Consider the following 16042-nt stretch of genomic DNA (forward strand, 5'->3'; position numbering starts at 1 on the left):
TATTTATGTACTACTCACTCCAGCATGCTGCGGTTCCGCTCTGAGTTTTGCATGGTATTTCATGGCTAAGCTGCTGTTGTCAGTAGATGCTTCCATTAAAAAAGCAATTGCAGTTGACTGGAGCAAATCCAGCGGGACAGAATTTAATTAACCTGAACAGAACTTTGGCCATGTAGTGGCCATAAGGAGAAGAGAGATTTCAGGCAGATTCTACCCACTTTGGTGTGGCATTTAGCTGACACTCCTGTCCCGAGTGACTTACAAAGTGATTTGTTATCTTTCCATAGACTGCATCCTGGTCAGTGCGATAGGTTAGAGTCCAAGATACAGTTAAACCAAGACACTGACAGATAGAAAAGTTATTGCTGACTTAGAAGGAATTAGAAGATCTGCATGTCAGTGCAATACCAAATAAAAAGCACTAAGAGGGTTCAACAAAATGATGGAATGGTGTTCATTTAAATGGTGTCATTTATGGTGGTCATCTAAAAGCCTGCACAAATATGTCAGACTTCAGTCTGCGATTGTAAACAGCAAGGGACTCTGCTGTTGAGGAAGTGTGTGGAAGTTCATTCCACCATAAGGGGACCAGGATAAAGGAAGGTTGTAATGCTTATCTTTTTTGAGACTTGAAGGATGATGTTTCAAACCATTCTTGAAGTTCAAGTGTTAATGCCACAGATTGGGCTTTGACCACTGCCACCTTATAGGGAAAAACCGGTCCATTATTAACTATAGATGAGCATCAGGGTGTCCAGTCTGATGCAAGCAGCAAGAGAAGGGAATACAGCAGTGGAGTGACATGAGTGAACTTCGGACAACTGGAGATCAGTCATGCTGTTGTGCTAGATCACCCCCATGGCCTATAGAGGAAGACCAGCAAGTAGTAAGTTGCAGTAGTCAAGCAGCAGATGACACCAGACTCAACGAGCAACTGCATTGCTTATTGAGAGAGAAAGTTCAGATATTTTTGAAAGGGGAAACCTGCATTACTGGGTCAGTCAATGTTACAGCAAGGCTGCATGCAGCTTCATAGCGAGAGTGACCAGGTAGTAGAAGGTTCCTCATGGTGAGGATCGGGAGTTCCCAAGTTATACATAAACTTGATCTTGCTGGGGTTGAGCTTAAGATGGTGAGCCATCATCCCTGAAGTAATGTCAGCTAGACTTGTAGAGATACGACTGGAAAACCGAGTGCAGCGAGGTGTGAAGGTTTAATCGTGTCGTCAGCATAGCGGCGGTGGAAGAAACCTTGAGTAGATGTTACATCACCAAGCACTGGATCCTGAGGCACAGGACTGGCGAGTCTGCATGAAGTGGATGAGTATCCTCTTCGTGTGGCCTGATGGGACTGAGATCTGGGATCATTTCCATCAGGTGATTCTGAACTTGGAGAGAATGGACAAGTGGAGGTTGTGGTTTACTGTGACAAAAGCTGCAGAAAGATCCATAAGAATGAGTACAGATGAGGTTAGTTTGGTTGCTCTGGCAACATGAAGCTGGGAGTGATGGTAGTGGTAGTGGTGAATGGAAACAAATCTCTCAAAACAGAGGAAAGGAATCCAGAGGGCAGGTGGTTGTGCTGCTGGTTGTCAGGACTTGAAGGATCTTTTCTGTGGAGAGAGGAGAAAAACATGTCAGAGAGGCTCATGTAGGAGTTTGGAATACCGGTGGGAGGAGTGTGAACAGAGGGAAAGGACAGGACAGTTCTTACAACCTTGTTCCTCAGAAAGGTGATGAAATCCTCCAAGGCAAGAGAGCAGTGAAGAAGAAGAGGGTTGAGGAAGAGGAGAAAATAGTGATGAACTATTTCCTTCCTGATGTTAAGATTAAAAGTTCAATAGGATTGATTGATCAATTATTAGTCAACATACAGTAATTTAAACATCATAGTAACAAAACATATTTTACTGATAAACCATGTTTCAGAGGCAAAATTGACCTTAATCACCAAGTTTTCACCTATCCTTGAAAACACATCCTCAACTCAGATTAAATCCATATAAATGGTGATTCATCAACATCTTATTATGGTGCAAAGGTTTTGTGTGGTCTTACTTCCAACAGTCAACAGTCAACAGCTCCATCTCAACCTTTCACACAGCTGCAAAACACAATATCAACGTTCTGCTCTAGTGGAGCCACAAGGCAGAAATGTCATAACCAGGAAAGGCACAGGCGCACACACACACACACACACACACACACACACACACACGCACACACACACACACACACACACACACGCACACACACACACACACGCACACACACACACACACACACACACACACACACGCGCACACACACACACACACACACACACACGCACACATGCACGCACGCACGCACGCACGCACGCACGCACGCACACGCACACACACACACACACACACACACACACACACACACACACACACACACACACACACAGGGCTGTGGTGCACACGTGCCCAGAGCGGTGGGCAGCCCTAGCCCGGCACCCGGGGAGCATAACCCTAACCCTAGCCTTGCTCAAGGGCACCTCAGTCATGGGAGTCGAACCCACAGCCCTCTGGTCACAGTGCTTTATCACATACTACTACCACTACTATTACTACTAATCTACTACTTCTACTACTACGATTACTAATAATAATAATAATGTTATTATTAGTATTATCGTATATTTATATTATATACACACATATATATAACAACAACAATAATAATAATAATAATAATAATAATAATAATAATAATAATTTACTAGATTCAATTTCCAACCTAAAAGGTACATATTTTGATGAAAATGTCCATTTTGTGTCTTGAAGTAAAAATTATAGAATGCCTTTCAACAGTACAAATGTTAAACAGACTTGCACTTATTTACACACCTTCGCAATTCCTATGCAAAACATTTAATCGGAAGCGTTTCGTCACGCTCTTTTCCCGGTCACGTGACAGGGAATTCCTATTGTCATCATGCCGGAAATCGTCCTGCAGGCTTCCGGAAGGATTCCGTCCGGTCCTACGGACTGAAGGAGAAAGGTAACGCCATAGGTCCTCTGCTCGTTCCTATTTGGAAAAAACACCCGTTAGAAACGCAACACGGCGCTTTTCTGCGTGTTTTGGTGCTGTTGAAAGACTCTTCCTGTCGGAGGAGCTCCCGCGGGGCCACGGTGTGTGTGTTTTAGTGTGTGAACTCGCACGTCTCCCTCTTGTTTTGCTGCGTTTCGCGGGGATCGTTCACTCTTCCTCCCCAAACGACCTCGACACCGACACTCTCATGTCGGATCTTGAGAATACGCGCTCGGGTCTGTAACACACACGCACACGCACACACACACGCACACACACACGCACACGCACACACACAAAAAAGGGGGCAGCCATCTCTGGAAGGACCCCCTCTGTCCCCGGCGGAGCTGCTCCACCACCAAACTTCACTTCTTTCTGGTGAGTGACCATTAAACTTCGCAGAACCACCGAACCAGCCGCTGTCCGTATTCGTGGAGCCGACGGTAATATTTAGACAAAACTATCCAGCTGTCATTTGCCAAATTAGGGTATGGCGAACGTGTCACTGGTGTAGGGCTTAGTAGTGAGTAAGCAATAATACAACCTGGTGCTGCACAGCTCGACAAGCGCCGGTAGATCACCCGCGATTATTCGCAGATTGTTCGATTATTCCCTAGACCCGGTGAAATGAGATTAAAACACATCGTCGTGGTTAGATTTGTGTCAGCGTGCTGATCGGTGGGACGGAGGTCCGAGTGACCAACCCTGCATGAACTTCGCCGGTCAGTCAGTCTCAGGTTGTGCAGTTGTAGCTCCACTGGATGAATGATCCTCCTGACCAAACGTGTGGGACATATCTGAGGAACATCTGAGGGTTTTATCGGGATGCAGGGTCTGCCTAGCAGCCCAGGCCAGTGTCGCGGCGGGGATGACACAAATAATAATGGTTTGCTAAGCCCACTAAACCAGAGAGGCGACGTTGTCCGGAATCAAAATGTGCTTTAATGTGCGACCAACATCTCGACGTGTGAGCAGGAGCTGGACCACAGCCGGTGTCACACGTCTACACTCATCCAGCCCACTACGCCCATGACACCGGGACCGTGTCGGGTGTTTTAGGTCTGCACGGGCGGCCCTGTTAACTCCGTGTGGTGTTATTTGTGACCCGGTCCAGTCGGACGGTTATGTGGGGGTGTTCGGGGGACTCGGTGGGGGCGGTTCTGTCGGTTCTTCTCGGTGATTAGTGACCGTGTCGGACGGGAGTGTCCACGTTTACACACTCCCAGCGCTGCCCCGAGTTCTCGTGCCCGTGCCCGGTCCACATGTGAGCCGGTTCGGCTCTGTGGACGCCGGTGTTACTGGTGTTACTGGGCTGACACGTCAACCGCACTGGAACTCAAGCCCCCGCCCGTGGAATAAACGGGCTAGCACGCTAAGCTAGCTTGACATGGCCGTCCGTTAAAGTCCCGTGGTCGCTGCCGGTTAACGGTCTTCCTCACGGGACCGTAGTTGGGCCTTTTTTTTTTTAACTGGTGTTTGTGGGTTTTTTTTTGTTGTTAAACACGGCGGGTTTTGTTCTGGGCTCCTGACGGTACGGACCGTTGAGGGAAGCGCCGGCGTAGAGCGCGCGCCGAAGCCCAGACCCGCTCACGTGCTCGCTCGGCGCTCGCGACGGAGACGCGGCGCGACCAAACATGGCGACTCGCCGCGCTCGCGCACCCGCGCGCACATCTCGCGGTACTGCACCGCGAATATAGACGCTGCACCCGTGGACGGGGACGTGTACAGCAGTGTCTGCACTGTCTCTCTGGTGTTTTTCTTTTGTAAGATGTGCAGCGGTGGTCATTAAGGACATTTAGACTGGCCAGCTGGTTTATCGTGATGGAGGGCCACTTGGATCAGACTGATCCTCCATATGCGTGGACCACGGACGTAATTGGGGGGGGGGGGGGGGGGGGGGGGCTTTTTTCAAAAGCCGGTTTTGGTCCCCCCCAGTTTTTACGGTTAAAACCAAATATTTAAATAGCGACGAATCCATGTCCCCCCCCCCCCCCCCCCCATGGCGTGGACACACTTTTGGGGAGTGAATAAAGTGTCCCTTTGTGACTCATTGATGCAACACTCATAATTCACAATGTGCAACACTCACAATGTCCAAAGTACTATCTGAGCATATAATGGGAGAGAGATGGTCATTTTATTTATTTTAAATTGTTGCAGCTGGCGAAATGACCTTTTGTTCCTGTCGTTTCAATAGTATCCCTAAGCTGAGACTGTAGACTGTGTGAGGTCAGTGTTTTTGTCCAGTGTCTGCCCGCCCAGAGGAGTACAGGAACATGTTTGTATGTGAATGCCTGCACCAGTACCCCCCCCCCCCCTTTGCTGACCCCCCATGACTCTCTGAACTGCCACCCAGTCAAAGTTCATTTAAATAGACTTATCTGTTAGCAAAATAGACCAAACCTCACTTGATCTATTTTGCTGGAATCGTCTGCATGTGTGCGTGCGTGTTTGCAGTTGTTGGGTTTTGTTAGTCATTGTCGCATGGTCGATACACAACTGAGCACCGTCTCAAATTGCAGACAAGGTCTCAGATGCACTTTATTTATTTTTTTTGACCTGAAAAAGGGCACAGATGGGATTACAGCTGTATGTTTGAAACTTGCATGTGTCTGTATGTGTGTTTCTGTCTGTCAGTGCTAGATGTGTGTTTGGGGGGGGGGGGGGGGTGCTCTTGGGTATATTTGGAGATTATGCAACACGCCCCATCCCCCAAGTGTGCAGAGGGATCGTTTGGGAGCTGAACCCACCTACCCCCAGGCCGTAAAACATTGCTGCCTTGTGTTTACTGGATGCTTTCTTTGATCACTTAATGGTTGTATTAGCCACCACTCTGAATATCAGCAATACTGTAGTGACTCTACAGGAGACACTGAAACTGAACACTGAAACTTGAAGCGTGGATGTGTTAACAGTTTCCTTGATTATGCTGTGTACAGATTATGAATCATTTCAGTTCCTGGTTGAATGACATTTGCTTTTGGAAATGGCAGGTTTGTTTTCATTAGAATCTCTTCTAGAATATACGCTCTTTACCAGAATAAATTACAAATGCAATAATGTTTACTAGACGTATTTTAGACCTTAATATGGAACATGCTGATCACTTTAATTAATTGTGAAATGTTATATTATTGTTATAGGCTATTATTGTTCTTAACATTGTAATTGGATACTTGTAAGGAAACACCAAAGGACACTGAAGACCTGTACACTGGAGTTGAGGCCAGCTCAAGGTGTTTGAGATCACTGTAGTGTGCAGGTTTTACATGTGTTGATTCCACTGGTTTCATGACTCACTCGGTCCTGCACAGGAAAACGTTTCACTCCTTTAGTCACTAATGTCTGTAACTCGTTCCTTCGTAGTTATTTCAATCGAAATTAAGTAGAACTAAAGCAAAATTTGGTATTCGTGTCGGACTGGTTAGGCCTACATGTCGAACTGGTTAGGCCTACATGTCGGACTGGTTAGGCCTACGTGTCGGGCTGGTTAGGCCTACGTGTCGGACTGGTTAGGCCTACGTGTCGGACTGGTTAGGCCTACGTGTCGGGCTGGTTAGGCCTACGTGTCGGACTGGTTAGGCCTACGTGTCGGACTGGTTAGGCCTACGTGTCGGGCTGGTTAGGCCTACGTGTCGGACTGGTTAGGCCTACGTGTCGGACTGGTTAGGCCTACGTGTCGGACTGGTTAGGCCTACATGTCGGACTGGTTAGGCCTACATGTCGGACTGGTTAGGCCTACATGTCGGACTGGTTAGGCCTACATGTCGGACTGGTTAGGCCTACATGTCGGACTGGTTAGGCCTACATGTCGGACTGGTTAGGCCTACATGTCGGACTGGTTAGGCCTACATGTCGGACTGGTTAGGCCTACATGTCGGACTGGTTAGGCCTACATGTCGGACTGGTTAGGCCTACATGTCGGACTGGTTAGGCCTACATGTCGGGCTGGTTAGGCCTACATGTCGGGCTGGTTAGGCCTACATGTCGGGCTGGTTAGGCCTACATGTCGGATCAGCCATTGCTCTCACAGAACACACAATGGAACCATTTAAGTTTGTTAGAATTGCACACTTCAATATTGTGACCATTTTGCACTATTATAGTCAAGAATGCCATGCACCTCAACCTGAAATGACTGCTAACTGCACAGCAGTACTGATGCATGTGTGGACGTTCAGGGACCCCACACTGTTTTCCCAACACTAACCCTCTGACCAGGCTTTGACCACGCAGACCGGTTGGTACTAGATTGATGTTGGTGTTAAGTTCTTCCTTCCTAACCAGGGTTAGTCCAAGTCACTCAGGCTCTTGTGAGATGCCACTGACCGCTGGTTTAAACTGTGATGAGTCAGAAATGCCTTCTTAGTGATGTCCAGTGCTCATGGATCACTGTGCTTGTATCCGTCATCAGCTCCCAGCACACCTGAAGCAGACGGTGGAAATCCAACAGCTCTTGATTACGTAGCTTTGTTTTTTTTTGGTTTGTTAATTGGTCTTGCAATACTGGTTTCTGTAATATTGACTTTGCCAAAGTTTTAACATGCAAGCCAGCCCTCTAAGGAATCCCAAAGTCGATGTCCTGGTAATATCCCAATGGATTGCTCCCTATGAGTATGTTATGGGAGTTTGGATGAATTATGGTATTATCATGATCCAACTACAAAAAAGTGGCACAAAACCGATAAGAAAAAGAAATCAGGCTAGTAATGCCACATCGTCACTCATGAAGGTGTTTGTTATAGGCTGAAGTTGCAGTAGCAGGGTAATCCACACTTCTGTCCATGCTGTATCTGTAACATAGACTCGGCCCATATGATGGCAGTGACGACCCTGACCTGCTGCCATGGTTACCTACTGATCTGCCTCCTCAAGCTTCAGTTTGCTGCACAATGTACCAACTCACTGCCACTCCCTCAGACCCTGATGACTCACTGTGACTGGCACTCTCTCTCTCTCTCTCTCTCTCTCTTGCCTCTTTTCCTTCTTCCTACTTCCTGGTTGTGACTCATGCTTTCTCCACGTCGTCCCCTATTGGTCATGATTCATACAGGAACCCCCCCCCCCCCCCCCCACCCACACACACACACACACACACACACACACACACACACACAGTGTATGGTGCTTCCCTATAGCTGCTAATGTAACAGACAGTACCATGTCTGTCTCATGTCCGTGAACTCTTGAGGTTTTGGTCATCTCTGGAGCTTTAACATGATTTTTGAGTTGTGAATGCACGTGGCCGCTCTAATTGGCCGCTCTAATTGGCCACTATCATGAATGCAGGATGTGATGAACCTTCTCTCGCTTGCAAGGTCGCGATTTGTCCCCGTCTGCCAAGCCCAGAATCCGAATAGGAGACTAAAGCCCAGATGGGCTGAGCGATATATCGACTGGTACTCGATACTGAGCGATATATCGACTGGTACTCGATATTGTGAAATTGGCCTTTGCAATGTTGATATTTCATCAACAGCTTTGCCAGGGTATTTTGTGAGTGAGCATTGAAGAATCGCAATATTTACATAATTCAAGGGTGGTTCTTGTTTTTTGTTATCTCATCAAACTGAAGCTGGTCAGCGTTTTACTTATGACACAAAGGGATCAGTAATGCTCTTTTAGAATATTTAAAGTTACACTACAATTGCAAAATGTAGCATTATGAATCATAATTTATCCATACCATGCAGTCCCTCATCTTATTCTAGCTTATTCCATAACTGCACGGACTCATGCAGGTCATGTCAGTTCAAATGCCATTTCAGATTTACTTCTGTAATGCTTTTACGCCAGTTGTCGTCACAAGGCAACTGTACAGACGCCTGGTCAAAGCCCCCAGCGAGAGCCCAAGTTGACAGTAGTAAGAAAAAGCTCAGCAGGAACAAAATGAGCAATAAAGAATAAAATATTAATTAAGCCTTCATTAAATACAATGTAAACATCATCTGTGAGCTCATGTGTCACACAAGAGTGGGTAGCGCTGAGCTTGTTAATCCTCTCTGATGTCACGTGAGTCAGAGCAGGAACAGACATGGTGATTGGCTGCATGTGCCTCGGAGGAAACACATGACAGCAATCGTCCTCCGTGATTGGACGCTGTCATGTGACAGCTTACCTGGGATGGGGGTTGGGTTTGGGGTGTGGGTTGAGAACTGTTGCCTGTTATTCAGCCTAGCAGATTCCTGTCAGCTTACAGCCTTCCTGATGTCCAGGGAACCATGGCGGCTAGTTCAGGTCTAGGCAGTTACCTGTGCTAAATATGTACAAAGTAGGGCTGCACGATGAATCGTATTTTTATCGTTATCGCGATGTGAAGTTTCACGATAAACACATCGAAAGAGCCACGATAACTCCTTGAATAACAGCAAACTCAAATTGCATTATCCTCGTCCAGCAATAGAGGGAGCTATTCGCGCTGCAGACTATGATCACGTGACGTAAGTAGGCAAGAGGCAGAGTGAGGTGAACACGCTCATCAGACACGCGATTTGGTTTAAGCCTGGTTTACACTTGACGCAGCGCGAGGGTCCGCAAGGTGAAAATAACGTAATCACGGTGGCTTCGCCCGTGCGCGAAGGTCTCGCGCGCTGTCGATTCGCGAGGTCGTGCACCTCTCGAATTTTGTAAGTTCGCGCGCGCCGCGTCTCAGCGCAATGAGAACAGTCATGTTTGCCGGGTTCATACACCTATACAAAGTGGAATTAAAGCACTTGTACGTCACTTTCAAGGTCCATTTCAATAATTTCCAGCTCGTTAAACTTAATTGAGTTAAATATTTATACATATACTCTAAATGATTCGAAATAATTCGCTTTTTTATCACATTATTTAATGGTTGTTTATTTTCAAAACGCCCAATCTTAACGTCTTCATGTTCTTTCATGTTTCGTCCTGGAATTACAAGAGGCTCGTATTTGTTAATGTAATTACAAGAGAACTGTTCAGTCAGACAGATATTTGTTGTGAAACGAAGTAGTTACAATTTCAAGTACTTTAGCCTAAATTCCAGCAAATTGATAAAAAAAAAATGATACACAAAGCAACATTAAAATTGGTCAGGTAAATGTTCATTCCCCTGTATTTGAGGGGTGTTTTTTCTATACTACTAGGCCTACATATCGTTTCGGACCACACTGCAAAGAATGTGACACGGCAAGATTAAACGCTTCCGTCGTTACGCGAGGTGTGCGGAGTCGCGCTACGGTCACTCGTGAAAGTATAAACCTAGATTGAATCTATTGTTGAATAAACCTGCAAAATATTTGGAATTATTCTGGATTCATTACACAGTAAAAAAAAAAAAAACTAATTAACGTGCTGCTGTTCAGAGAGACACTACATCTCTGTATTTTAATCTTAATTTATCGTGGTTCACATCGATATCGGGATATCCAACAATGTTATCGCACATCGTAATTCTAGTCCATATCGTGCACCCCTAGTACAAAGGTTTTCACATTCAGTGATGAAGCAGCTGTTTGGATGTCTTATCACACAAACATGCACCGTTCTCAGTGTTCAAAAGTGAGATTATGCTGTTTGTGCCATTTTTCTGACCTTTACCCCCTCCGCACATCTGACAGGCTGACGGACCGACAGCCGCAGTAAGACAACAAAGTCCTTCCAAAGTGTCCAACACGCTTAACAACAGTGAGTGGCGTACGTGCGTGCGTGTGTGTGCGTGCGTGCGTGTGTGTGCGTGCGTGCGTGCGTGCGTGCGTGCGCGTGCGTGCGTGTGCGTGTGCGTGCGTGTGTGTGCGTGCGTGTGCGTGTGTGTGCGTGTGCGTGTGTGTGTGCGTGTGTGTGCGTGTGTGTGCGTGTGTGTGCGTGTGTGTGTGCGTGTGTGTGCGTGTGTGTGTGTGTGTGTGTGTGTGTGTTTGGGCTTGTTATTGTTCAAATTTGCATTTTTCCTGTGCTTTTCTGTGTGTCTCCTAGCCATTCCAGTCCTCTCTCTCACTCTCTCTCCCTCCCTCGCTCCCTCCCTCTCTCCCCACAGCTCTCCTCAGTAGATGGGTGGGGCTCGATGCAGACCCAGATGAAATGAATAAAGCACCACAGTCTCTGACAGGACCCCCTTCCACCTCTCCCCACCCCCCTGTGCCCCTCCCTGCCCCCTCCCCAGGCCTGTCCCAGGTACCTCCATACACCCTCCACGCGCCACACACACCCTCCACGCGCCACACACACCCTCCACGCGCCACACACACCCTCCACGCGCCACACACACCCTCCACGCGCCACACACACCCTCCACGCGCCACACACACCCTCCACGCACCACACACACCCTCAACGCGCCGCACACACCCTCAACGCGCCGCACACACCCTCAACGCGCCACACACACCCTCCACGCGCCGCACACACCCTCCACGCGCCGCACACACTCTCAACGCGCCGCACACACCCTCAACGCGCCGCACACACCCTCCACGCGCCACACACACCCTCCACGCGCCACGCACACCCTCCACGCGCCACGCACACCCTCCACGCGCCACGCACACCCTCCACGCGCCACGCACACCCTCAACGCGCCACGCACACCCTCAACGCGCCACGCACACCCTCAACGCGCCACGCACACCCTCCACGCGCCACACACACCCTCCACGCGCCACACACACCCTCCACGCGCCACACACACCCTCCACGCGCCACACACACCCTCCACGCGCCACACACACCCTCCACGCGCCACACACACCCTCCACGCGTGCCACACACCCTCCACACACACCCTCCACGCGTGCCACACACCCTCCACACACACCCTCCACGCGCGCCACACACACACCCTCCACGCGCGCCACACACACCCTCCACGCGCGCCACACACACCCTCCACGCGCGCCACACACACCCTCCACGCGCGCCACACACACCCTCCACGCGCGCCACACACACACCCTCCACGCGCGCCACACACACACCCTCCACGCGCGCCACACACACACCCTCCACGCGCGCCACACACACACCCTCCACGCGCGCCACACACACCCTCCACGCGCGCCACACACACCCTCCACGCGCGCCACACACACACCCTCCACGCGCGCCACACACACACCCTCCACGCGCGCCACACACACACCCTCCACGCGCGCCACACACACACCCTCCACGCGCGCCACACACACACCCTCCACGCGCGCCACACACACCCTTCACACCCCTTATGCTTTACGTTTAGTTTTTAAATGATCCCTTACACACATTCACACGCCGTTATGTAGTCAGACACATTTATTGAGTTGTGGATTTGATTTTGAATATTTGATTTTGAATAGATGCAATTTAGGTCATTTATCCATATACACTTCGACATCTAGAATATCTGAACTTAATCATTTGTTGTGACAGGGAAACCATTTTGAAAAGTAATTCAAAATAAAATACTGAAATTTCCTTTTCACAAAAGCATTTAGGCCTTTTACTGTGGCAGTCCAGAGTGGTGTCAGGTGCATCCTGTTTGGTTTAACTATTCTTGACCTGCAGTTGGACCTGTGAAGGAATATCAAACCAAACCAAAGCATCAAAGGTGTGGAGTGGTCCCGGATCATAGTGACCTTTATCGTTTTGAAAAGGAATAAACTCTGTGTAAATTTGAACTTCCCGAGACTTCAGTGTTCAGGCAAATTGGGTAAACAGGCTGGAAGGGGCTCGGCCCGTGAGGTGAGAGGCCCTGGACTCTTGAAGATGGCCTGTTGGACGCATCGCCGTCTCTGGACAGACCATAAATGGCTGACTGGCAAGACGGAAGCCTCTGAGTAAAAGACACACGAAAGCATTTATAGGACTCTGGCAGTTCGTGGAGAAAGATCCTCTGCTCTGATGAGATGAAAATTGAACACTTTGGAGAGGAACAGTGTGCTCCATGTCTGATGTGAAACACGCACTGCACATCAATAGCCTAATATCACCATGATGAACCCTAGCGCGGTGGTCTTCAGCGTTGTACACGGTCTTCTCAGCAGGGAGATTGGTAACAATTGAGAGATGGGAGAATGCGGTCAAATGCAGGAATATCCTTGAAGAAAACTCGAGAGCTCACACAAACTCAGACTGGGCTGACAGTTCGCCTTTCAACACAGTAATGACTTGAGGTATACAACCAAAAGATCACTGGAGTGTCTTCAGGGCAAGTCTCCAAACGTCCTTGTGAACCCCAGCAAAAGCCCAGACAGATGTATCTAAAACAGGGTCTGCTTTGAAAAATGGGACAAACCGCCCACATCTTGGCGTGTAGACATGTCCACGACGACTGGCAACTATAATGACTGTCTGAGATGCTTCCACACTGTGTTGAATGAAGAGGTCTGAATACTTTTGTGAATAGGTGCTTTGAGGTTTTGAATGAATGCATTTTCAAAATATCTTCAAGTATTTTTTCAATATGTAATTAGTGAATGTGTAATATCCACTCAGAACGGTGTAGAACATGTAAAAGGGTCTTGACACTTCTTGAATCCAACCTACATATTATAGTATATTATAGTGTAGTAGAATGTATAGGCACCTCCTAGTTATTAATTGGTGTGTATGTATGTGGGATTGTTGTCTCGGTAACGGGGTGCTTCCTGTCTGTCTCCAGCCCAGCTTCCCGCCCACCCAGCCTGTGGTGTTTGCCACCCAGTCTCCCCAAATGAACCCCAGTGCCCAGCCCAGACAGGTAGGACCCGTGTTAGAGGTCCTTCACGGTAACACGTCCCTGTTGGGGGGAGGGGGGGCACTTTGTTACAAAACCAGAAGCTGTAAGCAGTTGTCGGATTATAAAAAATATATATTTCACAGGAAATTCTATGAAGGGGGGGGGGGGGGGGGGGGGGGGGGGCATGCAGGGAGAAACGTAGAAAAAGTGGGCGGTTGCCTGAATCCTCCTAGCGGTGTGTGGGTGTGTGTGTGTTCAGTTGTATGCAGGAGTGTCTTCATTTTTCCCACCTCTGGCTTCTGTTGCTTGAACACTGATGCGTGTGTGTGTCTGGCTTTCTTTCCTCTAGTTTGCACCAGGTCCTAGAGCTTTACACCAACAGGTACTAACATCACACACACACACACACATGTAATCACACACCCACACACGTGCACACACAGACACACACGCGCGCGCATGCACGCACACACCCACGCATGCACGCACACACACACACATGTAATCACACACCCACACATACACACACGTGCACACACAGACACACACACGCGCGCGCATGTAATCACACACCCACGCATGCACGCACACACACACACACACACACATACGACCTCAGCCCCTCATGTAATCTCACACACACACACACACACACATGTAATCACACACACACACAGTTTCAGGCTTTCTGTGCACGCTGCAGATATTAAACTAACTCTGCTTGTGGATAATGTGCATTCTCTCTGTTTTGTCCTTCTTTTTCTCTCTCCGTGTGTGTGCGTGTGTGCGTGCGCGCGTGTGCGTGCGCGCGTGTGTGTGCGCGCGTGTGTGTGCGCGCGTGTGTGTGTGTGTGTGTGTGTGTGTGTGTGTGCGCGCGTGCGCGTGTGTGTATGCGTGCGTGCGCGTGTGTGCGCGCGTGTGCATGTGTGTGTGCTGCTGAAGGGAGGCTTCAGGTCACTGCAGGTAACCCTCTCTCATCTCCTTCCCAGCTCAGATGTAAGGTGGGAGTGTTTGGTCCAGACCACAGTCACAGTTCCCCTCCATCACTCAGAGATGCTACAACACACCTGACTGCCAGCCAAGCCTCATGTTTCATCAGCCATTTTGCAGCTGTAAACAAACTCGGTTGAAAATAAACATAAAAATATGCAAGCTAAAATCTCCAAATAAACCATGCTAGTGGTCCGTTGTAATTTGTTCACGCAAAAACATTTTTATATTCAAAACCTAAGGCTATAAACAGATGCCACATAATGGTTTTGAATATGAAATCTTTATTGAAGTAAATTTACCTAAGCTAAGGGTTGTACTTAAAACTGCTCTTAGCAATCTTATAGAGAACACAGCATAAAACATCCTTACATCATTATATCACTGAAAGACTTGCTCTAATAACAAAACACCTGTGTCTGCCTTGAGCTCTCTGAGAAGAAGTTAAATATTTATGCACAGTTCAGCTGTATTAACCAATCAGGAACCCTCTCTACAGGCAACCGATCGTCCTTGCTGGTTAATTACTTTGCACGTGCAGGCACTGATCTTTAAGCACTAAGGATGCATGTCTTTGGGAATGGGCTTTGGAGAAAGGTTTGGCCATTTAGGGACCCTAATTCCAGTACAGAAAGAGGACTCAAAAAATTGCAGTCTAGTGGTGATCAGATGGAAACAAAAAGTGGAAGGAAATAACAGCGTTTTTCTTCACTGTCTGTCTCATAAATTCTTATCTAATTCTTTAAAAATGTAAAACACTTCAACTGTAGCTTAAGTATTTATTTGTTTTTCCTTTAAGTGTTGAGTGGGGTAAAATGTGACGGTCCCCGGATGTTCCTACTGTTTTTAATGCTTGGTAGAAGGTGTGATCCCTGATCTCATTCATCATTCATCACTCCTCTGTCTCTCTTTTTGTGTCTCCTCAGCCGTACTATGCTAGTCGGCCCACTCTACCCACAAGCTCCGCTCGTGTGCAGCCTAGCTCTGCCCCCCGGACCATCCCCCCTCCCCATGGAACACACCCCCCTCACGTTTTCCAGCCCGGGTCCCAGATGATGATGATCCCACAGCAGCCAATCAGCTTTCCCAACTCGCAGGGCCCTGCCTACTACATACATGGACAAGTAAGGCCAAAGTCGTCTCACATAGCACCACGTCTGTGGTGGTGTTGGATAGATGGTGGTGTTAGTAATGCACTCTCTGCGGAAGCCCACATTAAAAAGTCTTTAAAACTAGATTAGACAGTTATGTGTTTAGCCAGCTCTATTTGGAGTGTATTAGGGGTTTTCATTTCTTTGTTTAGGTCATTGGTTTAAAATCTCACACTTCCTTCAGT

General features: G+C 48.2%; 1 protein-coding gene across 1 annotated transcript in view; it reads left to right on the forward strand.

The window, feature by feature from the left end:
* The first annotated feature begins 3015 nt into the window (after positions 1-3015).
* eif4g1b (eukaryotic translation initiation factor 4 gamma, 1b) overlaps positions 3016-16042 on the forward strand; it is a 42837-nt gene continuing 29810 nt past the window's right edge. The window contains exons 1-7 of the mRNA XM_076976912.1: positions 3016-3437; positions 10646-10712; positions 11059-11195; positions 13660-13737; positions 14066-14098; positions 14659-14679; positions 15633-15830. Of these exons, the coding sequence (XP_076833027.1) occupies positions 11103-11195; positions 13660-13737; positions 14066-14098; positions 14659-14679; positions 15633-15830 (423 nt within the window). The 5' untranslated portion in view covers positions 3016-3437; positions 10646-10712; positions 11059-11102. The remainder of the gene's footprint in view (positions 3438-10645; positions 10713-11058; positions 11196-13659; positions 13738-14065; positions 14099-14658; positions 14680-15632; positions 15831-16042) is intronic.

The sequence above is a fragment of the Brachyhypopomus gauderio genome, chromosome 16 (assembly GCF_052324685.1).
Source record: "Brachyhypopomus gauderio isolate BG-103 chromosome 16, BGAUD_0.2, whole genome shotgun sequence".
Classification (NCBI taxonomy): Eukaryota; Metazoa; Chordata; class Actinopteri; order Gymnotiformes; family Hypopomidae; genus Brachyhypopomus; species Brachyhypopomus gauderio.